General features: G+C 41.1%; 1 protein-coding gene across 1 annotated transcript in view; it reads left to right on the top strand.

The window, feature by feature from the left end:
- The first annotated feature begins 5,360 nt into the window (after positions 1-5,360).
- Positions 5,361-25,168, top strand: part of LOC138629999 (zeta-sarcoglycan-like) — a 328,227-nt gene continuing 308,419 nt past the window's right edge. Inside the window, exon 1 of the mRNA XM_069714077.1 lies at positions 5,361-6,023. Coding sequence (XP_069570178.1) covers positions 5,985-6,023 — 39 coding nt within the window. The 5' untranslated portion in view covers positions 5,361-5,984. The remainder of the gene's footprint in view (positions 6,024-25,168) is intronic.

Raw genomic sequence — 25,168 nt, forward strand, 5'->3', positions numbered from 1 at the left:
TTTTCAAGAAACTATAGCCCCATTACCTTCGCACTCCCTCAGCAAAAGATGACCATTAGACCTGTTAGTATTACAAAGGATTTCATTACATTGGACATGGGTCTTAACTTTTCTGGCCACTTGATGTAATTCCTCAGCTCCGACCCAGAGGCAAGGGCGAGGAAGTGGCTAATCTAGTTTACGTTGTCGCATTCTCGCTCTGCAGGACAAAATAGCTTTCTGTTGGTGTTTTACATTGTATGCTTACTCAGGTGTCCTATTGACATTTCTGTAGTCAGCTCTCATATTTAGGTGGTAAATAGTTTGGAAAATGCACTGCTCCCACTTACCTTAAATACAAACTTCAAGCATGTTTCTTCATTCTCTCAAGTCAGTGATTATTAGTTTAATGTATAACCTAAGCATCAGGTGTGAAAAACAAACACAGATGACAATAATCCATCTAAATTTGAGGTATATGTGATGAAAGTTAGTAATATGTGTTCTCCTCAGCCACTCCAGCAAAGAGTTAGAGGCTGTTAATGGCCAAGTGCTTGTGGCTTTTGCAAGGTGTAATAACCTGCTGAAAGAAACTGAAAGAAACCGATACTGGCTTAACGCTCTAGAATCTAAACTGCAGTGGGAGCAATACTGGTGAAGTGAAACTGAATGGTATATAAAGACAAGTGCAATGAACACAAAAATAAATGATTTAAGACATTATGTATGAAATAAAGGCGGCTTTTCCCAGTAAATTCTCTTCATCCCTTTCTCTCACTCTATCTTTCACACACACACACACACACACACACACACACACACACACACACACACACACACACACACACACACACACACACACACACACACACACACACACACACACAGGACACACACTGATGAAATGAAACGCACGTTGGAATATTAAAGCCAATGCACCGTGAAACAATCAGAACGTGTTGCGGTCTTGTTAAACCACAGTTCATTCATTCTATAGCAGCTCAATCATGGAAGCATTCCCGGACTTGCTGGGTTTGGTTGCAAAATGATTCCCTTGGAATTGCCTTGCATGGTTTATTGTGCAGAGCTGAAGTTTCTGAACTTCTACAGATTGTATCTGATAAAAGATTTTGTTCAGATCCATAACTTCTAGTATTTTTTCTGTCTGGGGGAATATCAATAGGGCGATATTGATAAAGTATTTGTTTTTCTCAAATATACAGATGTAGAGAGGCAACTCGGTTTGTATTCTAAAATCAAAATTTGTATTGTGTCATTCATAGTACCACCATGATCAAACACATGTGGCACATCCACTTCAGGCTGCAATATTCCCTATAATCCTTCTTGCAAGTAAAGCAATTGCTAACATTCTTGTCTCTATTTTTATGTGTCCCTCATCTCATCTCAAAGCTGCTGATGTTCACCAGTGACCTGAAAGTTGTTGTCAAACTTTGTGCCGCATGGCAACGAGAATAATGTGACCCTCCCATGAGCTTATGCTTTCTCTGCAGCGAGCAAAGCAAACAGCTGCACTCTGCATATGAGCAGAAGAATAAAGCTCCTAACTGATCGCAACCCAGAGGATCATTGTAAGACAGAGAGAGTGTTCTGAGGACAGATAAAATTGCATCAGTTTGCTTTGGGAAATGAAATGTAAAAAAACAGGTGATAATGTAAAACATATCATATGGGAAATGTGACATGTGATAAATTGTTGTATGGTTAGGTAATTAAAATTACATTTAGTTGAGTGCTTATACCTTCATCGGTTTTTGTATTTTAAAAAGTTACTTCGAAAGGAATACTATACATGTGGCACATAAAAACATAAAGCTACAGTCATTGAGAGACAGTATAGGGGCAGAGAAAAACAGTTTCTGGTGTTTTGAAATGCAGGGGAAGGCAAAGGGTGGTGTAAGTGGGGGTGGAAGGAGTGACTTGAGGCAGAGAGGGAAGTAGGGGAAAACCGGGGGATGTCATTTTAAGCTTGCACAGTATTGGGCCCTCATATCTGAGTTCAGACACACTCATAAAACATAACGAGTCCTAAGAAGAATGATTAATTGCCCGACAGTACAAAGTTTATAGAAAAGAAAGAGAGATGGTGGCAGGGTGGTGGAGGTGGTGGTGGTGGTGGAGTTCGCTGGGTTACAGAGGAGCAGGAAATAAGAATGGAGTGCAGGCAACAAAGTGGTTGAGAGAGCGCAAAATCAAAAGGGAAACACAGATAGAGAGAGAGGAAGAGAGGGAGATCTTGGAATAGAGAGGGATTAGAGGCAAAGAAAGACAACGAGAAGGATACAGGGGGTGAGAAAGAGGCATGTACTGAGAGAGTGAGGAAAGAAAAGAGACAAACAGAGAGGGAGGAGTGGAGAAAATGAGGGAGACATTCATTAATATGATGTTCGTTATCTCTGACCCACTCCCTCAACAAATGTTCCTGTGTTCTCTCATGTGCTATTCAATAGATCTATGGCTGTGTGTGTGTGTGTGTGTGTGTGTGTGTGTGTGTGTGTGTGTGTGTGTGTGTGTGTGTGTGTGTGTGTGTGTGTGTGTGTGTGTGTGTGTGTGTGTGTGTGTGTGTGTGTGTGTGTGTGTGTGTGTGTGTGTGTGTGTGTGTGTGTGTGTGTGTGTGTGTGTGTGTGTGTGTGTGAGGGAGAGCGAGAGTGAGAGAGAGTTAGTGTCTGTTTGCCTGTGTGTTCATCAAGTATATGAGCTCTGCACAGCTCTGAATGCAAGCATGTTGCACTTGAAACCTGTAGGACATCACGAGAGGGTAAAGCGTATGGGATTGAAATGGGGCTCGGATGTTTTGAAGTTGCAGTGTAAATCTTCACAGTCTATTAAATTAAGCAGATATTTATGAATGGCCAACATATTAATTGCCTTATGATGGACATATATTTCCAAATTCTGTCCCCAAAAATGGACAGACATTTTCCTTTTTCACTTGAACACAGTGATTCCCAAACTGTGGTACGTGTACCACTGGTGGTACGTGAGGCTCCACCTGGTGGTACACAAGAGCCTCACTAACAGACATTATCACTCTAACTAGCCCAGGTTCAAAAACAGTCATTTAATTTAGTTTTAATGAGAGACAACAGTTATTATACATATCACATTGTAATGATGTAAAAAAAAAAAAAGAAGTTATTCATAGTCTGAATATATTTAAATGCAATTAGAAAAGCAATTTTTTTTCTCTGCTTAGAGTGACGTCACATCCAACATAGCGTAACGGATCAGCTTGTCTGATTCGGACTAATCAGTCATTGATTTCAGCGAGTGTAATGAAGGGATTTTTGAAATGGCTACAAGGTCCAAAAAAACACAGCCAACAAACAAACGCTGACGCTGGACCTGACAGTTCAGACAAACCTTTTAGTGCCGAAGAGGAGTCACAGTCGGCAGCCGAGCCGCGGAATGGCACCACTTCAATCAAGAAAATGTGTGCTTTGATTTTGAAACAGTAGTCTTATGTTGATTTTTTTTTCAGCCTTTCTGGGGCTATTGCATGGTTAAGCGAATGTTATTTTATGAAACAACATGTTGGTATCTGCAGTGGGCAGTAGTATTTGGGAAATTTGGTTTTGTATACATTATTTGAAAAGTTTGAGAACCTCTCCTCAAAGACAATGACATGATACAGGCATAAAGTAACTCCTAATGCAGCTAAACAGTATATGACTTTGTGAAGTAAGCGACTTATTCCTTCCTTTAACAACATGAGCCTGTGTTTTGCCTCCCCTGAAGTCATCATATCTGGAAGGTTAGAATAAGATGGACAGTAAAGTTAGACGGAATACAACTTTAGACTGCTAAAGATAGCAGAGGTTCATAATATTCAGCATTTTTGACATTGTTGGTGGTCAAAGGTCATCATCTGTCCAATTCTTGTGAACTCAATATTTCAGGAATGCGTTAAGGGACTTTTTTTTTTTGTTGTTGGTCAAAGGTTACTGTGACCTCAGAGGACACATTTGTGGCTCAATAATTCATCTGTTGATTATGACAACATTTCACACAAATATCTAATAGGATGAAATGATTAACATTCTATCCTGTCCAATATTTGCTACCATACTGAGAAGCAGAAAGGGAGATTGTGACCATATTTCACATTTATGACAGATACTTAATTGGTGACATTATCCCGGGGTGTCCATCGAGAAATGATCCATCGTCTGTGCTGTCAGGAGTGAAGTTGTCAGTATTAGCCACGTTTTAGAATGAATAACTTTTTTGCAGCAACATCTATATGACTTTGGACGGATATGCATGTAAACTACAACTTGACTGATTTGCGGAGGTATAAAACTGCAAGGCGGTAATTCTGTTACAACATTTCCCCTCCACTTTCCCCGTTATATTTTCCCGTGCTCTCCTCACCTCGCTCCTCTTTTTGTCATCCCATATGATTTCCTCCTGGCATCTTCTCTCCTCTCCACTGCCCCCCTCTCCTATTACCTAACCATACCTGCTCTGCTCTTCTATACTTCCCTCTCATCCCTGTCACCAGATCTCCTCTCATTCTCTTCTCACCCACTCCTTTCCTCTTCTTTTCTTATATGCTCTTCATTCATCTCCTTTGCTCTCCTCTTTTCCGTCGCCTTCTCTCTTCTCCTTGTCTCTTCCTCTCACCTACTCAACAAGGTGTTACAGATAATGAAAAGCCCTGGTGGTCGGCAGGCGGCGACACCTTATTATGCAGAAGAGGGATCACTGTAAGGCAGTTTGCACCAGAAAGAAAGAAAGAAAAAGAAAAAGAAAAAGGAAAAGAAAAGAAAAAGAAAGAAAAAGAAAAAGAAAAAAAAAAAAAAATCAAATACAGAAGTCCCTTATTCATAGATGTATTTTGTCTAAGTTTAGTGCCTCTACATTGTGTTTTATGTGTACACACACACACACACACACACACACACACACACACACACACACACACACACACACACACACACACACACACACACATGCGCGCAAGCACACAGTCAGTAGACTATAGCAACCTCAGACCTGCTGCAACAGCCCCCTACTAACAGCTTCTGCATTCAAATCTCAGTCTTGACTTGACTTCAGTGGCAAAAGCAGCATTGTCGATTCATCTACTTGATTAGAAGTCCCCCCCACCCCACCCCCGTCACAAACACACACGCCAACACACACTGGTGCGTCAATCATTGAAATAATATACAGCAACCTTCTTTCGCTCTCCTCATCTCAACTCTAGCAGCTCTTCTCATCTCCTCTCTTCAGCATTTCTCCCACCAGCTCGCTCTCTCTCTCTCTCTCTCTCTCTCTCTCTCTCTCTCTCTCTCTCTCCCTCACCCCCTCTCACTCACTCGCTCTCTTGCCTTTTCTTTCGGGGAGAGCAGATATCTCTGGCGGTTTGCCGCATGGAAGTCGCCCAGGCAAGGCAGAATATCATCTCTCTGATCCGGACGTCTTCTCTCCAATTGCCTACCACTGCAAGAGCAGACACAATATCACTCTGACATTTACCAGGATTCAACGGGATATAACGGCATTTATCCGCTGACCGGTTACCGGGAGAGTCTAAATCCCGGCTTCATTCCAGCAGAGGGAGGAATATATTTCTTACTCAGATGTAACAAAAAATAAATAAAAATAAAAACACGTACTGGATCTTCAAGTGCGCAAAAGCCGCAGTTTGAAACATTACGCACGGCTAATTTATTTTCTATTCCCTCCGTCCCCTGCACGGACAAACCGGGGACCGGAGGTGGGGGGACTTCCATGGTATGGAGTCTTGATTTTACCAAGCGACCCACCGGGAGGCTTGAAACTGAGAAAAGCCGTCGCCGTGCTGGATTATTAATAACCTAATCCTAACAATAATCCAGAGGATGTTGCAGCAGAGTTTGGGACTCTAGAGAGCATCCCAACTTTTTTTGGTTTCCGTTTTTAATCTCTTTTCCTCTCATCATCTCCGCCTGTGGGACTTCTATTTCCGTGACTGATTTGCAGTACTTCACTCTGTCATGGACCGGTCGACGTCTTTGGATATAGAGGCGCTCAAGGTAAAACACTCGCAGCCGGGCGGCGTGAACTGATTCCTGCACAGAGAGTTGCAATGCCCCTCTGGATGGGTGGATGGATGGATAGATGACTGGGTGGTATGCTGGATGTCTGGGGTCGATGGGTGACTGGTCGGATGACTGTTATCACAGGGTGGCTGGTTGGATTAATCCGCAACTGAGTTACTGATGAAGGGCAATGCTGGGCAGCTGGTAAATGACTGGGTGGCTGAATGGGTGACCAAGTGGCTTTAGGAAGCTTGGAGGGTAATGCTGAACGTCCGGAAATACTATATACGAATGGGGTTTGCACTGTGTGACTACCAGCTGTTGCAACACAATCCACAAGCATCTCTTCCCCTCTCTGTTTGTGTCTCTCTCACACATACACACTCTTGCAATGTTGGTGAAGAAGAAAGAGAGAGAGAGGGGTGGGATGTCAGTATTGGTATGTGGGGTGAATTTAACTTTGCTCGCATGGAGAGATGTTGCAGAGAGCTGTTGTGGGCGTCGGTGGGATGTCAAGCTCATCTGACGGGACGGTTGTGCATCTACTGTGGAGAAGGTCTCAGCGAAAAAAAAAAAATCCGGAGGGGAGACAGAGAGAAGGGGGTGGGGGGCGGAGAGCATGACGCCACCCTGTTATCACAACTCTCATCTGTCTCCCGCTCTTTCTCTGTGGAATTATTCATATTCATGTCCCTTCTCAGCGTAATTTGCAGGCATATACACCGGCTTTAAAGTGAAGTCCACGATTCCTAAATGTCAGAAGAAAAATAAATATTCTACATGTGTGTGCGTGCTCGTCGTTTGCGTGTAAACTACGTGCCCGGTGCATATTCCTGATTGTGGACGCTGGAGGATCTGGGTCGCTGCTTGCTTATACAGCTCTTCTCTCAGTTTCCGGGATAGAGTTTTGCCCCCACCTTCCCACCTTTTATTTCATGTTCTTTTGGTCAGCATCATGTGAATGAGAGGCCAGATTACTGCACAGGCAAAAAAAAAAAAAACCCAAAACGTGCAAAGAATGAGTGTTTTTGCTCTTAATACTTTATTCCAAAATAATGGAATACTCAATGTAAAGAGGTCTATATGAAGTACTGGAATTCAATATAAACTAGTTATTGAGCATTTATTTGTTTTAGCATTCATTTATTATTTCATTCTAGCTGTTGGGACACCGTATTTTTATAGTATTGGTAAGTTTAGTAAGTTTTCACATAAAGTCGTGGTCTTCGAGTGACACAGCCCAATAAATACAGCCTAACTCAGCAAAACTATACGTTTCTAATCTCCTTGTAAAGAATCAGTAACGTGTATTGCAGAAGTATTTAAGTGACACCATTAACAACAATAAGTCAAATAGATGAAAGGTCACTGTAAATCAAATGCCACATGTGTACCTTTAGACTAATGTCATACAGGGTTTCTACAGGGATAATGGAGACAGGAATTGTGTGTGGAAATGTCCATTTTCTATGTGCCGCTGCTGTTCCTGATAACCAGTGATTGGATAAATCAGCAGATCGATGAGATTCCCCAGAAGTTTGACATTTCAAGTAGCATTTTATGTGATCAAATTTCTGAGAAGGGGACCTTGATATTGCGCTGATGCAGAGCTCCAAATTGACTTTGACTCGGCTGGCTGGTTGCAGATTCAAAAGATGGAAATTGACATTCTGATTTAAAAATGACCTTAACTGTTAGCCAATGAACTTGGTCTGCAGAACCATGGGAGTGCTGATAGTTTTGTGACATGTGGACTAGCTGCTCTTTACTGATGTCTGGAACAACCTATTAGTCAGATACATCGTAAATCTGCGTCAGAAAGTGTAACATCAGAAATAAGAACATCTGTAAGAGTATGCAGACGATCAATATGTTGCATAAAGCCTTCTAAATAAAAGTTAGTTCTTTTTTCTAAAGCTTGTCTCTGAATTTCACTCTCTGTATTTCAATAGTCAGAACAGCTGCAATTATAAAAAATAACACGCAGTCTAAAGAATCCTAGAATGTCCTTTTTAACATACAATTTTGTTACTGAACATTGTGATAAGTGATTGCATATTAAGTGTTAGTGACCCCAGAATTCACTACAAATTCAAAAATAATGTGAATGCTACTCCTTTAAAGGGTTATGATTTTGCAAGATCTCCAGCTGTTATCCCCAATATTTACCTTTCACACCTAAGTGACAGCACTTGATGGTCATCATTCACGTCTGAACCCTGGTGGTGTTAGTGCATCACTCTGCCACCATTTAATTTACAGGATTTCTGACCATTTCTGTTAGTCCATCCAGCCATCCATCTGCTAGTGGTTTTCTGCAGAGCTGGTGTCATATCCTTCAATGCTGACAATTCCTAGGTACGAGTGTATCGGTAGTTGGCACTCCAAATTAGTGAAGGTTGTGTGTTTGCGTGGATGTTTATCTATACTGACGAGGACCAATTCTTTACAACCCACAGCTTTAAAAAACATTTGAGAGGGAAAGTAAATCAATACACTGTCCTCGCATTTATAGCAAAACAAGTATGTGTGTGTGTGTGTGTGTGTGTGTGTGTGTGTGTGTGTGTGTGTGTGTGTGTGTGTGTGTGTGTGTGTGTGTGTGTGTGTGTGTGTGTGTGTGTGTGTGTGTGTGTGTGTGTGTGTGAGTGCAGGTTTACCGGCCAGCTGGCCTTTCGGACTTTGAAAATAAACTGGAGACTAACATTTATACACACAAAGCAATTCAATCTATTGAAAAGCCAGATCTTTTTACAGTCAAGTGTGTGTCTGATGTTTGTGTTTGCAATCACTGGAAATGAACAACATACAAGGACAACAGTGGGACAGTGGGAAGACACTGCATTATATCAAATATACAAATGGTATGTGTGTGTTCGTGTGTGTGTGTGCGCATGTGTGTGAATGTGTGTGTGTTTGGATTTGACCAAAGACCTACGTGCTTGTAAATCAGTGCAGGTTTCAATATCAATGGAGCAGTTTAAGTGCTATTGATCTTTAGTAATAGCTGCACCATAAATTATATGCAGTATAATAAAGGCAGTCAGATTGAATTTGACCCGCTAGACCAGAGCCTCTCGACTTGTAACAGGAACAGACATTGGAAAAGCAAAGAGCACTTTAACTTTAGTCACACTGATTATGAATTAATCGTTATAACTAGGCAAGATCAATAGAAGGAATTCACATTTCATCATATCATGAGAAGATATGAAAAATCGTGTTCACTTGTCATTGTGGCTGTCAAACATCTGAAAAACAGCATCTCGCCAACTAAAATCAAAGACCTGAAGTTAAAGTCTTAGCTATAAATTGAGGTGTACTAGCTGACAATGTGGCTGCAAGTCCAGACTTACTTATCAAATACTCGCATCATTTTACAGTCTATCTACTTTGTCAGAATGGAGCAGAACTTCCAAATTATGGTTAGTTACCTGCCAAAGTGGCTGGCAAAATAAACCAACTTATGGTACAAGCCTGAGCCAGAATGAACCGCCATTTGCATGGTGGCTGTTTTCCCACCCTGGTTGCACTCTTTCACTCAACCCCATTTGGTAATCACCCAGTGCAGCCACAGTTTTGCATTTCTGGCCACTGAGCAGCTCAATTGGAGCAATTGGGAGTTCAGTGCCTTTTCCAAGGGCACTCCAACAGTAGCTGCTGAGGGATGGGAGAACATTACTCATTCATTTAAGTCAGCCAGCCCCAGGCCGGCCTCTCTAACCTTCAGGCAAGCACAGTTCCTCATCTGTGTATCCTCCATTTAGTTTAACTATGCTGTAAGCATAAAAACACACGTGAATTTGATGACTTAATGTGCTCCAGTATGAAATACATTATACTGTCATGACAGTCATGTTTGTTGAAGTTGCCAGTGTGACAGCTGCACAATTTGAAAAGTGGATGCCTCACAGGGAGCCAAACAGACTTTATTCCTGTCATAGTGGAGACTTCCCAAACACATGTGTGCTCATTTCAATCTTGAGTCCATAATATATAGGCTGTGATGCATTAGGATTACTGAATGTGACATCACATTAATAACGAAGCCTTTTTCCTGGCTGCCAAATGGATATACAGCTGTGTGTTGACAGGCAGCTGCATGTGAATTTGCATGCAGCCTAATGCATGAATCCTTAGCAGTTTCACAACCTTTTGGATGGGACTCCAGCATGTAATATGACCCAATACACAATTGAATGGTAAAAAACCTTTTAGGTGTGACATGTTCATTATGTCCAATTTCTGTATTATTAATTTTCTTCAGAAGAGAAAATTAGAAAATTAAATTAAAACTGCAAGCACGGGCAATACGGGCCCTCGCACGGTGAGGATCGAGCGGGTTGGGACAGTCGGTTCCCCGACTGCAAGGGTCCGCATATTCCCGCTTGCAGTTTTAATTTTTTTCTCGATCTCGTTCCTTATTGTTCTTTAAAAAAAAAAAAAAAAAAAAAAAAAGCCTTATTTTTGGCAGCTTTAACATCTTCAAAAACTCATGAAAGTTGGTGCCTGTCACAAGTTTCATGAGGTTTGGAGCATCATTTGACCTTAAACACCAGTTAATGTTGTTTTATAAAGTAGCATGAAATATACAATTGTATTCCCTTCTGCACCGATGTATGCACAACCAAATACACATTTTTGTTATACTGATTAACTCCCATCACCTATGTCACGCAGGGGTGCAATGCTGGAATCGAGACACAATTCCTATTTCCTCTAGGCTTTGTTGTACTTTTTATTACTCTTGCAACCATTTGATTTACTATATCATACACACTCTCTCTCTCTCACACACATACACACACACACACACACACACACACACACACACACACACACACACACACACACACACACACACACACACACACACACACACACACACACACACACACACACACACACACACACGTTTACACACAACCCGGAGCATGACCATACTGTACAGAATATAAGATAGCATATCTTGTGGTCAACCACCTTCTTTATCCACATCAGTCCATTTTACAATTAATTATCTGTTCTCAGAGAAAGGCCACTTCCATTACCCAGTGGTGTGTGTGTGTGTGTGTGTGTATTTGTTCCTATGTGTATTAGATGAAAAACAAAGAATATTTTCTATCCTCATAAACACCTGTTCTCTATTTATGTGTGCATATGTGTGTCAGAATGTGTGTGTGGCTGAAGTAGCAATGTTTAAAGGTCTAATAGCTATGGGGCTACTGTTGGCCCTCTAAAGGTTAACCTATAGTATTTAGACTGTGTTTGTTTGTGTGTGTGTGTGTGTGTGTGTGTGTGTGTGTGTGTGTGTGTGTGTGTGTGTGTGTGTGTGTGTGTGTGTGTGTGTGTGTGTGTGTGTGTGTGTGTGTGTGTGTGTGTGTGTATCTTTCTGTCCGTATGTGAGCTTCCACAAAATTAAGTGGCTGAGGAAAAACTTAAAGCAATAGTGCGAGACTTTTTCATATACTGTACGTGAATGACCATTACAATCAAGCCCTTGCCAAACGAGTTTACAAAATGTCAATGAAGCCAATCACAGCCTGGTAAATCTCTTTGTACTTCATAGAATACAGCCTTTTTAAATCTGGTGTCTGGTGAGACATTCACTGGCTGAATTAATGCATACTGGGCATGACCTCTGGGCAGAGCATGCGCACCAGAGCCTTCAGGGTTAGCCCGCTGCTAATTCAGATAGGGATGAAGTAATTCTGTCAGGCAGCTCTTCTAGATTTTCTAGATGTTATCGAACAGAACAGGTTTGTGACGCTCAAAACAATCTATCCACTATTTTACCGCCTCAACAGCAGCGACAAAGTAAAATACGGCGGGATCTTAAAAATATGGTACAATTTGCATCAGTTAGTCCCTTCACTGAACTTCGTCCATCTGTCAGTCAATACATTACAATTAGTGCAATCTCACAAAATGTTACTCATTTTTCAAGCTTGCGGAAGGCCACATTATGTGAATCTGTGAGTGTATGTGTGTGTTTTTGTTTATGTGTATTTTTTTAATGCGTTGCCCACAACTGACTGTGATTGTTTTTAATTACAGATACATTTTGGGTGGTGTAAAATACAGCTTGATGTAATTTGCCAAGGGTGAATATATCACTATATTATGATTCCATTGTGAGATGAAAAATTGCATCGGCTTTTGCAGAAGGGGCAAGAGGCACTTGACACCTACACATCGTATAGCTTCTAGAGGCCCCCATGATCCTTGAAGTTCCTGAGGGGGAATTATGAAGTTGTTAGGGGCTGGATAGCCAACAATTTGTGTGCTATTTCTCACCACACACGATGAATACTGCAATTAGCTATTTCACTCAATGCGATACTACATAGTGTGCTGTATCATCCCGCATACATTTATCAGCATTCAGGTTATGACAGTCCAAATGTTTTTTGTTAAAACGTGGTGGTGACTGGCTCTGAATACAGACTTCCATCGAACAGGAGGGCATCATACATTGGATTAGGGAACAAGACGAGTGCAGTTGGCACAAAGCAACAAGCTGGTGCATGTGTTGTTAAAAAAAAAAAAAAAAGCAAGCATCTGGAGACCATTTACCTACATGCCATTTATTACCATTATTAAAATAAGTTGAAATATTTTGGGGGTCAAACCAAAAGTTAATGAGCTGCAGGCTAAATGGGGCAAATTCAATTATTTCTTGAAGAAATGCTGGCACTGCCAAGCCAGTGTTTTACAGAAACCAGTCAATGCTGCCAGTTAAGCTGTGTGCTCTGCAAGTAAATGGTGTTGGAAGCTAAACACACTCCGCATGAACTCGAACTTACACGGTGAACACTGGCTACATTCAAGCAGAATTTACTCATGTATCCGAGACGTTTCAGGGACACATGCAGCATCCTTTGAGTCACAATTACCGATGCAGAGATCTTTTTACAACCCACAGGGAAGAAATTATCGGCAAGGAAGTTGTGTGTAGGGATACACTGGATACACACTAGATACCTGGGGAAGTAGAGGCAGAGTGGACGGCAGAGGTGTTTTGTAAACCGAGAGAAAACAGGAAGGTGTTGAACTCGGCCCTGGGGAGGATCCAGGGTCCACATCACGGTACAGTGGTAATAGTTACACACACACACACACACACACACACACACACACACACACACACACACACACACACACACACACACACACACACACACACACACACACACACACACGGCCCTGCAGACTAACACTTACTCTTAATAATAGCTTGCGGGGAGAAACGTGTGTACAGGCATCAACATATAACCCTCTGCGCTCACATACAGACACAGGAACGAACGGAAACACATTAGCCTCAGGTGTATTTACTGTGCGCTTCGGTCCCAGATCGCCACTCATGGCAGTTATCACACACACATCCACAAACGCGTACATCACCACAGAGCTGAAAGCTCCCAAACGAGCGATCAGTCTTAACAGTGACTGATGCTTCACCTTGCTACCTGTCACTCAAACTTTCCTCTGTGAGCCTCAGGGTGTTTGTGACAGTGTGTGTGCATGTTTCTGTGCATGAGCGTGTGTATGTATGTCATTTACTTCCCATGTTAACCAAGCCTAACATGAGGAAATGCTTTGTCCGCTTCCTGTTTGGACATACAACTATATCGTCCCTGTTGCATGGCAGTCATATGGACGCTTGTGTTAGTGAAAGAGTGAGTCAGGCGGAGTAAATACTTCACAGTGCTAATCTATAAGTCTCTGCATACAGTCCATTTTGTCCAGCAGCATTACAGCCTACATGATGCATCCAGTCTAAGTGTGTTCTATTTGCAATGTTTGCACCAGTCCTGTTTTTTTTTTTACTTTAACTATTGTCACACAGTGTGTTCTTCCAGTCCTGGCAGAGTACGTGTTTATTTGGGTGGACTCATAGCATCAGCTTTTTAAGTGGTATCTCCTTACGCTTAGTCCCAGCGTGAGCAAAATAACTATAACAATAAAACAATTTACACAATTAAAGTGGATATGAGTTTCCTTTCATGGCCTGGAATATATGCTGAAGTGACTGTTGGAGGTATATTTATCATTGCTTCAATAAACAAGGTACCCAAATCTGTCATTTTAGCTTGGCATTTTGAGGAAATGTGGATGAAGTTGGCCCAGGGTTACAACTGCAGTAGGCAGGATTTTGATGTACAATTACAGCCACCTTACCCCCCTAAATCACAAGGTAGCACTGCAACAGAGAATAGCTGAATGAATACAAACTTGAGAGTAAAATACAAGCTGTCACTGTCCTCACAGCAGTGAGCGAGCGTTCCAAACAGAGAAAGCATTGCTCAGCAACACTCAGTCTGGTAATTCTTATATTTTGGTATTCTGGGTTGTGTGCAGTTTACTGATATCAAACACTATTCCTGGGTCTTTTCAAGTAGTTACATAAGCCTTGAAAAGATTGGTCACCTAAATTAAATATCTAAGCATTAAATAAATTTCATAGATTGGGATGATATTAAATGCTAGAGTCAGATGCATGGAGATGAATATATTTTCAGTAAGTACTTTGTAACCCAACTAAGAGTCTACAGCCACAATAGACTGCACTCACAATTAAGTATGACATACAAATATGACAAGAGCATGTTGCCATAAACAAATCTCAGTGTATAAAATTCCTCGCCAAATCTAATGACATGGTTTTATAAGGAGCAGTATTATCAGTGCTGTATGATCTAATGTGGCATAAGAGAAACTAGATTTCAGTATCAACAAAGTGACCAAGGCTTATAGCAAAAGTAACCCTGGATATGTCAAATTGCTCTATCTATTGCTGTGATTCTGGCATTAACACTCAAATGTTTATGTCAGCTTGCCTTCAAGTGCTATAGTGCATATTATTACAAACATATTCAATCTACATTTAAAAACAATCAAGGTATCAATTCAATATGAATTCTCCTTAACTGACTGACAATTACAGACTATAGATGTGCATTTGAACTGCTGGGTTCCACGGACATCTGCATTTTCCTCCTGCTTCCATTTTAAGTACTTCAGAGAGAGTTCTTTTTAAACATGGTGATACTTTTTTCTCTGTCCAAAAGACTGAAAGTATCTGGTGCCATTTCATCTGCAGCCTAGATGTCTGTCCCTGCCACAAGCCTCTTCACTCCATATGTCATATTACATTTAATATGAGATGTATTCCTCCATGAAGGGACCTTTACATTCGTCACCATGTGCACTGCTGCAGGCTTGGGCCCCGTGTCCAGCAATGACAAATTAATAGACTGCTTTGCACATTACTAATCTTAGTCATCAAATTCTCCCCAAATTGCCATGATCATTTAGAGATTATTGCGTTATGAGTCAATTTGTCAACAACATTTTAATTCAAAATTGAATTATGCTACAATGACAAGGTATTCACGACCTGGTAATTATTACTTGATCCAGCTATGACAGCCTAATGATCACCTGTGTTTTGTCAGGTAAACAAATCAACACCGAGGCTTACTCAGCAGGTTTTAAGTTATTTTAAATGAAAGTGAATGTATTTAGCCAGAAGGGTACATTTAGATTTATGTACATTATTGTGCACTGTCCATATACTAAACTAAACTTCAAATAAAGGCAGTGTAATATTTTGTTTTAGGTACTTTTCAAAACCAAAAAAAGATATGATATTTGTCATACTTTTATATTGACAACATGCTGTATCTTACTGTTTTCTAGCTGAAGAGCATGCAGAAAATGTTCAAAGCACTTTAAGCAAATAAGGGTCTTGTCACATCATTTCTACTCCCAGCATCCTCAGCCTCCAACTCATACATGTTGCATAACCTTTATTCCCCGATAGCATTACGTTTGTCATTTTACTGAGGCAAGTCAGCTATCTTGTGGCCCAGCCTGGATATCATTTATAGAGACTGTGGAAGTGACACTGGGATGACAGGCTAATATTCGTCTATTCAGACGCCATCTTGTTCTATCTGTCACCTCCCAAAGCACAGACTCGGCTGCCACTCATGACACGGACTTAGCTGGAGATCACAGTCAAAAGAAATATTAGGGTGGGATAACTTGGAGCCTGCACAATAATTATTGTTTGTGCTGTCAACAATTTAGTCTTGTCTAGTTAAACCAGTTCAGTCATCTTCATTTTATTGAACTGCAGTCCAAATTCAGATAGAGTCTATCAAGTGGATGGACAGATGAGGTGTCTCCAGGGTTATTGAATGTTATGTGTTTGGTATCTTAACGTTGTCCCTATGCTCAGTATCATGTCACCTGCACTTGTCATTCTCATGCTCCACTAAAATAGCACAAAAATAAGTTTGTCATCATCAGTAGCCTCAGGTGGATCTTAACTGCTGAGCTATTGTCATCAAAACCCTCTTACTGTGACTGTAAGCCTATATAAGCAAGCTTCTTTATCATTTAGCCTGTATTTAGTCAGTAACGGTGAGACAGTGCCATCATTCAAACTGGGAAATGCAATGGTTGCTGTCTTTTTCATACAATGGAAATAAGGTGATATTCTGACATACTTTTGGTAGCTATTAAAACCCTGTAGCAATTATTCTTTTTATGATTTTTGATATTTCAACAGCAGAAAATGTATCCAAAAGTCTAAGCAAATATTGAAGTATAGCACTTAATTGAAATCAATTAATTTGTCAGACGGGTTGCAGTCCCATGCTGCTAAAGACCCAAGGTGTGCATTTGAGCGTTAATGATACTTGAGCTTTATCTTACATTGTCAAGTTGTACAATGTGACCTCACAAAAGTACAAGGCGCAACCAACCGTGACATCACCCGTTGGTTTGTGAACTGCCATTCAGAAACCTTGAGATCCAGTCCTGTCCATCGTGCTATTTTGAAGCCAAAAGTGACCATATTTGGAGGACCGAGTGGTGGATATGAATCGATCTGAATGGAAACCCGGGGACACTATACACGCCTATAGTAGAAACCTTACTGCACCACTGGCCTTTCAATCAAGCAGACGCACCCTTAAACATACTAATATCTAATTAATAATGGGATTATTTTTAGATGGATTGCCAGAAAAATAATAAGAAAAATTGATTTTAACAAATTACACCAAAATGACTCACGGAACCAAATTTTGTACTTTGTCTTTAACTAGAGAAGTTAAATGGGAGTCTGTCGAGCTGGAGCCTTTTTGGAGCCAACCCCTTGGCCCTTGGTGGTATTGCAGTTTAAGGCCACGTTGGCTTACCATTCAGACCTGGAAACTGAGTCCACTTTTATATACAGCCTATGGGGGCAATCAAAGAGTTCTGAGACCACTAAAAGTTTTGTCACGTGTTTGTGGCCTTTGATACATGTGAGTTCACTATTGACCTACAACTTGAGCAGAGAGCACACATCAAACTCAGGAAACCAGCATTAGAGATACTTGAAATGCTTCAGAAAGCTTACGGCAATAAATCAACGAGCTGGCACGGTGTTTTGAGTGAGATTTGCATTTCAAGTGGGGCAAAACTTCACTGGCCGAAGCCTGGCCAAGTGGGGTTTTGCTGACATTGGCGGGGTGGTGCACCGTGAATCCATCCCCCGGGGTCAGACTGTCAATGAGCAAAATCTACTGTGACCTTCTGAGGCATCTGAAAGAAACATTTGGTGCAAACCACCAGAAATTTGGCATCCTGTCAATTCGGTTCGCTAACATGATAATGCACCTGCTCAAAGTGCATGGAAAGGACTTTGGTCTCTCGCCTGCAGCAACACAATTGTGGCTCCACACCAGCTCTACACGGCGGGGTGAGCTGAAGGGTTGCCGTTTGGACAGTGTGTCGTAGATCCGGTGTGAATCGCAGATGGTGGTTGACGCACTTACAGAATTGTTCTTAAGTTGGATGGAAGCGAAATATCACTGCACAAGAAAACAACTGTAAAGGGATGACGGCCAAATTTAAATCAGGTATTTAGGTATCAGTCGCAGTCTCTAAACTTTCTGATGGCACCTTGTATACCTCTTCAGGTTAGAGTGTCAGAAATATTGGAGACACAGTGGGTGACATGGTATGAGTCATCATTTAAAACAAACATGATTGGATCGGCCAAATCACAGGCTCCCGAGCTCACTACGCATCAGTGGTCCTTAAGACTGCACTGTATATGTAGCAGAATAACCGAGCATCTTTACATTATCCCAGCAGCAGCTCAGTACACTTATCTGTTAGCTGTATCTGCCTTCCTGTCCCTCGGCCCCCTGACAAGTAAATCATCTCTTCTCCTGCTGTGACAGCACAATCCTGTTGTCTGTCACTTCTGCAGGCCAGGCAAGGCCACACACATACTGAACATACACACACACACACACACACACACACACACACACACACACACACACACACACACACACACACACACACACACACACACACGTGCGCACACACACACACACACACACACACACGTGCGCACACACACACACACACACACACACACACACGCACACACACACACACACGCACACGCACATAAACACACGCACACACATGTGCCGCGCCACGCAGGAACAGGCAATCACATTACACACACGCCGGCATCCACACGCGCACACAAACACTTTTTTGTCAGAGGGGATTCTCGCCCACTCAAGGACAGTGCGGTGACACCTCATCATGAGCCAAATGAAGCAAGAGTGGCAAGGAGAAGAGGAGGAAGAGAGGAGAGATGGAGGGATGGATGGAGCGGAACGACAGAGCAATATGGAGGAGGATGAGCAGAGCTATATGCCAGCGAGGCGACCGGCACCAGGCGCCAGATTTCAGGGGCATGAAATAGGTTGGTGGAGGGACAGACAAGGAGGGGGAGGGAAAGTGAGGGGGCAGGGGGAGGCGGGAGGGGTGCATTAAAAAGTAGAGGATGAAGAGAGAAAGCTGTATTTGTGATTTCTAAGAAATAGAGTGGAAATTACAGAATCATTCATTCAAAAAAACAAAAAAACTGGACATCTCAGTACATTTTGTCACACTTGTAAAATGTTGTATTTGGCTCATCATGATTATATAAATGTTCTCTCTTCTTTTTTCTACAGACATGGATTCAAATTAAGCCTTATTATAAAAAAAATGTCTAGTTTTGGTACAGGTCTCACCATAAACATCTGCTTGGTAACATTGGAATAGGGAGGACAATGAGATACAGCATAGAGCGCCCCTCAGCAAACTGTAATTCTTCATGTGATTACATTTTTTTAACCATCTTGTGACATCATCAAGATGGCTGGTTTTATTATCTGCTGTTTATTTTTTTGCATGCTTTTGCGGTAATTCATCGCAGTGTGACTTTAATTGAGAGATAGCATGAAAAAAAAAAAGATGAATTCCTTTCATATGTGTGTGAGCCACAGACTAAGAGAAACAGATAAGAGAAAGACAGGGTTTTCCACTCTAGCTCACATTAACATGCTTTCCACATCATGCGTTTCCTTTCATTTACTTGGATTACATTTACACCAGACATTAAAATATGCCTCTTGTATACTCATTAAAATTAGAATTTTTTTTCTTACGCAGAAGCAGATGTTATTTTCTTTACAATATTCCCATCCTGAAAAGTGACTATAAATGTGTGTTGCTCCTTCATCTAGGTATGTGCTGCCTGATGAGTTTCTCAATTAGATTAGTAATTTGGTTGAATGTGTACAATGAGATTAATATCTATATTTGTAGTCTGTTCATAGACTAGGTTTTTAACGTGGCCAAATTCACCTGTGATTACCTCCAGATGTTATTTGGATTGTAAAATCTTCAAAGCCAAATCCCAGAACCAATGCTAATTCTGAATCAAAACAAAATAAAGACCAAATAGAAAAACAAATCTTACAAAGATGCAACGTGAATGTGTCAGAGATATGAAACAAAGTAGAACAAGGTCCTAGTCACTGCCTGTCCCCATGATTCAGAAGTGAGAGTGTGAAGGATAGATAGAGATGGAGTGATGGAGAGGAGGACAGAGGGCTGTGTTTCGCCTCAGAGAGCCACAGATGGAGAGTGATGATAATGCAGCAATAGACGGAGGACAGAGCGAAGAGGAGAGACAACAGGAGAAGAAAGGGAGGAAGAGATAAGCACAGTGTACAGAAAGGTTTACAGAATGCATCTAGAAAAGTCAGGGGTGAGTTGGAGAACAAGTGTTCAAAACAGCCAGAAAGTGAAGGTCAGACTGACTATAATAGAGCTGAAGTCCAAAATAGTGAAAAGAAAAATATGGGTAAGTAGTTCCTAAACCTGTAAAATTGCCACAAAATTGGCAGCTTTCATTATGATCATCTAAACCCTGGAGATTTGTAAAAATGTCCCGGGCTGCTTGCCAGATTTAAGCCTGATTTTATCAGGCAAATTGACTGAGACATCATAAACTGACAGCTGGCAGCATGTGTCTTATGCCATCTTTAATACGCTTATCAAAATCAGATCTCTTTGGACATGTGCTATGTGGATAATGATCAGTCCAATCAATACCTTTTGCTTTCGCTAGTATGTATTTACATCTTCACAGTTTGCAGTCTTTTAGTGTCCTCAGGCTTTTGTTTTGCATGTCCATTAGGTCAGGGAAATGATAGTGTCATGTTTTATTGGTCTTTTGAGGAGGCAACAGAAAAGATGGACACACCTACACTGTCTTCACTGTAATGGAGGAACAGTGCGAAGACTCATGAAACAGATCATCCAGGAGTTCTTCAGTGGCTGGCCGACTTCAGAGTGATATTCAGAAGGCAAGACTCAATCATAAATGAGAACACAGGGAGCAGAGTACAGAAAAATATGACAGAGAAATCTGACCACCCATAGAGGTGGTCTGGAGGTACGTACCTTTATATTTTCACTGTAGAGACCAGAGATGTTAGCACTATTTGGCGAGATTTGGAGACATAACAAGTGGTGTGGTGGAAAATGTAAAAAACAAAAAAAACATCAAACTATTTACAAAAACACAGATGAGCACCATAAACTATGTAAAATGTCCCTCAAAAGGAGAAAACAAAACCTATATCTACAGATCGCGACGGATGTGACAAAGTGGGTCAAAGTTCAGGCTCCTTTTTTATGATGAAGTAGTATGTCCTAATTGTACACATACTACATGCAACAGTACATACGTTTTAAGGCTCACTAAAAGTAAAAATAAATAGGATGAGATTTGAAATGCAGGGTTTGTTTCCTGTATAAATGCACCCACTGAAGCCAAATATCCTCATGTTCGGAACCTCATTGGCTTTACAAAGTGTCAATCATCAGCAGTGTCACTTCTGACTGGCTCAATCTGTAAACAACAGAGTAGGTCCAATCCCCTTTGTTCGACATGGACTCCGGTTGGCTATTGTAGGCTGGGACCCGATATGGAAACTCCTATTGGCTCAATCAAACTGGCAGAGTGGAAGCATCTGGAAGCTGGCACAGTTTCATAAATTACTGCTTACTCCAGTTATCCAAAGAATATGTGGGAAATTATGAATGCCTGCCAGGAAATTTGAAATGATGCAGCAGCAGGATGTATGTATTATGGGTATAATAATGAGTTTTGGACTAAATACTTCACTGGAGTGGATTTACTACACCTTTGCGGACTTGACCGGATCGTTTTTGTCTGACTTTCATGGATCATTCCTGGACTTTGAGGCTTTACTGGTGAGTTATGTCAGTACTGTAATAATTTGTTTGTTAATTGGTGGTCTGACAAAGCTGTTCTCTGAACCTGAAGGATTTTATCCTTTATGCTAATTAATTCAGAGGAATCTTAGCTTTTCAAAGATATCTTACACCGAGTACACACGTAAACTGTAGCACTGTAGATGAGTAAGTTGAGGATGTTAAAAGTCCAACTGGCCCTTGGCGGTGCGAGTAAAACAGTTTGAACAAATGTTTGAATCAAACGTTTGAATCATAACTTTGGCGACCCCCTGACTTTTCCTTTATTGTCATCAGTAACTTTAAATTTGTCCAGTACTTGCCAGTCCAGTGTCTACAAATCTAATGACATTCCTCAGCCCATAGAGCTGAATATATTAGCAAGCTAAACTAAGATAGTAAACGGTTAACCGGCAGAAATCTGCATCTATATTAAGCAGAGAACTGTTCCTGTACATACAGATACACAGCTCCCTGGCTTGGCTGTAGATTCTTAGTCTCGTTGTATTCTGCTCTTTGTAGACACTATTCACATTTGTATTTGAGCAATGAGCGATGATGCGGTGGTCACGTAAAGAAACTTCCATCTTTAAAGTATCAGCGTACACCACAGCTTCAGGGAGCCGTCGTGTTGCTCCCATTGTGTCCCTGTCTACTGTACATGTAGGACGTGTGTCTCTATACTGAGTATATATATGTGTGTGTGTGTGTGTGTGTGTGTGTGTAAAGGAGTACACAGTTCAGGAATCAACACAGTATGATGGAGACAAACAAACAAAAACAAAGCAGTGGCACATGCTGAAGCACCAGCAGCGGTGTGTTCTCAGATGCTTGTTAAACACACGGAGCTCGGTCCATGTGGCTCCATTTTATTACTTCTGCACTTGCTTTCACTGAAAGATCTTTAGATATTGTTTGTGTTACAAAAGGAGATGGGCATCTCATTTGCCTTTCATTCCTGACATTGAACTGTGCATTGTGGGAAAATAACTTATTCCCTTTTCTTCTTGACATGAAAGAGACTTATTTTGATATTGTGTTGTGACGTTATCTCTTTTTTTTATGTGGAGATTCGCTTGATCTTGTCCTCATACCCGTGTTTGATGCCTTATGTGCATTTGTCTGTGCAGTGTGAGGCAGTGTCAATGTGTGTGTGTGTGTGTGTGTGTGTGGGGGAGGGGGGGGGCATATACCTGTATCTGAAAGGTTTGATGTCGGTTGTTTGTTCTGCTGGTATAGGCTGGGCTTTTTCTATTCTTTATGCCCTTTCCATCTATTCCCAGCATGCTGCAAACAAATTTGAACAGCAGGCATTCTCAAATCCAAATCTCCACTGTCATCTTTGAGTGTGCGGCACTGCAGCCTACTACTCACTAGTTTTAGTCCCAAAGTTCTCCAAACTTCTCTACAAAGAAAATACCTTAACAAGGTCATGTTTTGCCTCTCAGCAACAAACAACTGACTCTTGGAATAACAAATCTCAATCAAAAATACAGACAATGCTTTACAAAACACGTTAAAATGGACTCCACGGTGAATGTGCTGACAAACTGGCAGGAGAGAAAGAAGTATTAGTGCCCACACTTGATATACATTACTGTATATTTATACATATTACACCTATTTATTTTCTTCTAACGTCCAACTTTCCCACAGACACATGCGTGGGATAGAATTTATGGATTTCAAGCAGTTGCCGAATGTCACTCTCCATCTCCATATCATCCTCATTACTTTGCTTTCCAAATCTGGCTAATGATGACAATTTTTCTACCAGACGCTGTTGGCATGAGGCCCTTTTTCCATACAGACTTCATTAGTAAATGTGGGCTCAGTCAGCTCAGGTCAGCTCTTTTCACAAACAGTGACACATAATTGGAAAATGATAAGCATAAAAAGACACAAAAAAAAGGAGTTTTTAAATCTACAATTCGTAATTTGAAAACAATAAAAACCACAACTGCTTGTGTGTGCTTGTGCCTTCATAGCAACAAAGGACATGTGTTTGAGCTTCTTTATGCCCATGTCAGATTTGACACACCAGAGAGCTCATCCATTAGAGTGAAAGGTGTGTCTCTCACCAGGACATCTGTCTTTCTTCTCACCATAACCCTTTCGCTACATTGTCCCTCTTTTATTACTTTCATTGCCAGTTTCAAACCTTTTCCCTTTGTTAGAGGCAAACAGAGTAAAGAGAGAAAAAAAGAGCATGAAATGGCTTTGATGTGTAATAGATACTCTGCTGTGCCTTGTGAGGGTTATTTCAGCAGAAATGGTGATTTTACATTCTTTCTTTCTTTCTTTCCTCCTGCATACTTTTTGTCTGTACTGACTTTTTCTTCAGAGATGAAAGAAGGTGCAAAAAGCGTCTGTATTGGATGGGTTTTGATGCGTGTGTGCATCTACATTGTGTGTTTGTCTGGGTTTATTTTTCAGTTTACTTCCGTGTGTATGTCTTGCATCCCTGCACTTCTCCCAGATCCCTTTGAAGGCCATCATGTATACCACCTTTGTAATTTTACCAGTAAGAGGCTGTCCTTACCGTTTTGCTTGCATTTGAAAGTGACGCCACAAGAAAGGGAAGTAGCTTCTTTGAAAACGCCTAAGTAGGTTTCTCTTTTTAACATTGGCTGTCATGAAGAGGCATTGATCGCAGTGGCATGCTTTTCTCGCCTCTCAAAGGCCAAAGTCTGGGAACAAAATAGTGCTGATGACTTTAGATGTTTCTGAGGTAACTGGAAAAGAAAAGGAAAATGCTCGACTGCCCAACTTGTATTGGTTGAAAATAAACTATTGATTTTTGACGTTTGTCTTTATCTGTAACACACACACACACACACACACACACACACACACACACACACACACACACACACACACACACACACACACACACACACACACACACACACGTAAATACATTCACCACATAATTCTGTAGATATAGAATAAGACATACACAAACACAGCACATAAACAAAACATTCATCTTGGAATATGTCACACTAAGTACATCAAGTGAACACACACACATACCCAAAACCATCATAATGAAAATAATACAAAAGAAATACTAAAGAAAATGAATCAAAGGAGCATTGTGTGGGATGTGTGAGGTTTTAGATTGCAACTAACTGAATACTCGCCTCACCCTCCCCTTCCAAGTGTGTAAGGGAATCTACACTACCAGCAAAACTAGGAAAAACACTGACGGCAAATGGCAGTGCAAGATTACGTAGTCCATGCAATCTTGGTTCTCTGTTACATATTTCATATGTCCAGAGTTGAAGAGATAGTCTTGAGACCATAAAGAACACACTACATTTTTAGTTTCAGTTGGTTATACACTGATGAAAACATACTGAAAACATAATAATGAAAATTGATTTCCATTTCTGTTAATATATCCCCCTAAATTCTACACACGGAACCTTTTAAAGGGATACCGTATAGGAACGATGAAGGGGAATTTAGGTTAGGAAGCTGTGGGAGTAGACCAAGAA

The sequence above is a fragment of the Brachyistius frenatus genome, unplaced genomic scaffold, assembly GCF_029030835.1.
Source record: "Brachyistius frenatus isolate BFR_SWC_R1_liver_20210118 unplaced genomic scaffold, ASM2903083v1 Contig_125, whole genome shotgun sequence".
In the NCBI taxonomy this organism is placed as follows: domain Eukaryota; kingdom Metazoa; phylum Chordata; class Actinopteri; family Embiotocidae; genus Brachyistius; species Brachyistius frenatus.